Here is a 2870-nt window from a genome sequence, read left to right on the forward strand (position 1 = left end):
AAATATTTGAGCAAATAAAAAAATCGAAGGAACGATAGCAAATTGTTCAGAAATTAATATCGAATAACCAATCCAAATCCCTCTCAAGAGAAGCCAAACGATCAGAAAGTTTCTTCTTCCCATCATGATGAACATCCAAATCCATCTCAAGAGAAGCCCTATATAAACTGTAATGTATTCAACACTTGATGCCATGTGGACTTGATTTTTTTTAATTTGCGGTTTTAAGAGTTTAAAAAGTATTACTAATTAACACCTTAAAAACGTCCAATTTCAATAACTTACATAAACACTAACAAACTAATAAATTGAGTAATTAACAAATAACCACTTAACAATCCGACGTTTAAATAGCTTAATTTAAAAGTTAAAACAACAACATTTTTGTCTCCTACTATTTTCCCTTTTTTCTTCCGATGTACCAATTTGCTATTCGAACTTTCTTTCCACTACCTAGACTACAAGGCAAGCAAAATCATTACATACTCAACAATTAAAAAATTATTAAACATTAGAGAATATAAACAAAGAAAAACAAAATTTTTTGTCGACTATTTTATAAATATGATTCTTTTGTTTGGGAGTGAAATGGAGTACTGTGTTTAATGTTATATCTTGGCTTGTCTTATACAAGTGCATAAAGCATACAAAATTAACAAAAATGGTAGCTCTTTGTGGTAAATCTAACTAATATACTATCTAATCTTTCTTCCGGTTGACGTTTAAAGTGAACGAAAGCTGATGAAGTTATCTAGGAGACCAAATATTTTGTAATATCAGTTGATAATGTTACGAGTTCTCTCTCTCTCTCTCTTTCTCTCTCTCTCTCTCTCTCTTTTAACTCAATAAACGATGTTTTTTGTTATAAAGTTGTACTGATTTCTCAAAAAATGAGTGGTGATCAATGTGTAGCATATGGGTCTAAGATCTTGTGATAGTGATATATAACCAATTACTACCCCCACATGCTTTTGTTCCTTAACAAAATTAAAATATAAGTTATCATTGATGCATTATAAGACCCAATTGGGCCTCACTTCAAAACTACTCCTTCGTATGAACAACGAACTAGTGATTGGATATACGAATAGAGTTATAACAATTTTTAACTATTCTTGTAATTACTTACACACCATAGGATCGCGTAAATTAAAGCCAATGAGTCCTACGATAAATCTATGCAATTTTTCTTACCACAACTAATTAATATGAAAAATTGTTGCATAATGACATTAACTGAGAATCATAGAACACCCGTAGAAATAGTATGTTTAATCCGTATTATGCATTTTGATCATGACCAACAGGAAAATGAAAAACACCTTCATGTTTGATTTTAGTTTCGCACATCGGTGATATTCCTAGCTATATTGATACTTGTTTTTTGAAATTGAGCAGACACTTCGGTTTTTTCTTAAATATTGACAATGAATTTTGTTTCTCCTTCAAGTGTAAACCTATATCGTCAAATAATATACATGGTATTCCAAACAAGTCAAAATTCATATTTTATACAACTGGGACAAGTGACTCAGTCTCGCATGTTGCAAAATGGTATGTGATTCGTGCTTTACAAAAAAGTGTTAGCAAACAGAATGATGTCAGTTGACTTCAAAATGCTCCCAGACCACTTGCAAGATCATAGAATGTCTGCTCACAACACCGGATTGTTAGGCCGCCCATTGGATGGTCATATCCAAACTCTTCCTCCGTCTCACGTAATAAGTCCTGAAATGAAGGCTGGCTTAACAATGACACAGGAATCACAAAACGCTTCTTTTCTTGCTCTCCAACATAAACTGCAAAATATCCTTTCGGTAGTTCCGTTTCTGTTGTGCGGGTTCCATTTGACAAAGACCGTTGTAGTATTTGTCTTGCTTGAATGATCCGATGCATACGAATACCCATTTTTCTGAAGGTTTATCACGGAGGGACAAAAGAATTTGAGAGTATTCTCTAAGTGAAAGATGTACAGGAGGAGTTTGAGAGGAAATTATGCTGGTGCTTTGCGTATCATATGCTATATATAAAGGTTTATTGGAGCTTCAAATGTACAGTAATTAATAAAAAGGAAATTAAATGACAGATCGGGACATTGCGACTGGACGACAAGCTAGATCATGTGCTGTGTCTTTTCACTTGTATAATTAAAAGTACGATCTTGAATTGCACAACCACAAAGTCACAAGCAATAATATGGCTTAATCATGTACTTGTGAATAGAAACGAATTTAACAAAGAAGATAACTTGTATCACCAGTATTCTAAACTTAGTTGGGTATGAAAAACGGTTGAAGGACCATGGTCCCCTGTAATATTAAGATGAATGTGGCAATGCCTCCCAACAAACACAATATTGTGGCAAAAATCTCTGGGGTTTTCTTGAAACATATGTGGCCCTATCATAAATACATGAATTAGACATTGGATCAGTCTTACAGGTTGGAAGACAAAGCCATGTGAGGTTGCCATTTCTTCCACCGTATGTCACCATCCTCAATCAAGATCTGCTTAGTTGTATCTCTGTATATAAAGACCATTCCATATGAATCACACAACCACAACATCTTCTGAAATCGTTCGCACCCTTTCACCTAGAAGACGTGCTTTGAGAGTTTCCTTCCTCAATCAGGCTTTTGAAGTGAACAGACACCCCCTCCTTAAAAATGGCCATCCTTTTTCCTCGGATCATTCAAGCAAAACAAATTCTGCGAAGATCATTATCCAATGGAAGCAGCACAACCAAATCTATGGACATCCCGAAAGGCTATTTAGCAATCTATGTTGGTGAGCAAGAGAAGAAGCGATATGTGGTTCCTGTATGGTTGTTAAGCGAACCTGCTTTTCAAGAATTACTAGATCAGGCAGAA

The 2870-nt window shown here is 34.6% G+C and overlaps 1 protein-coding gene across 1 annotated transcript; it reads right to left on the reverse strand.

Annotated features, from left to right (window-relative positions):
• Positions 1 to 1611: 1611 nt before the first annotated feature.
• Positions 1612 to 1908, reverse strand: LOC145157850 (auxin-responsive protein SAUR21-like). Its single transcript, XM_079076830.1, has one exon. It carries the CDS (start codon positions 1906 to 1908, stop codon positions 1612 to 1614), a length of 297 nt encoding a protein of 98 aa, XP_078932956.1.
• Positions 1909 to 2870: the final 962 nt, after the last annotated feature.

This window comes from Lactuca virosa, chromosome 2 (assembly GCF_052849685.1).
Source record: "Lactuca virosa cultivar CGN04683 chromosome 2, Lactuca_virosa_CGN04683_v6, whole genome shotgun sequence".
Classification (NCBI taxonomy): Eukaryota; Viridiplantae; Streptophyta; class Magnoliopsida; order Asterales; family Asteraceae; genus Lactuca; species Lactuca virosa.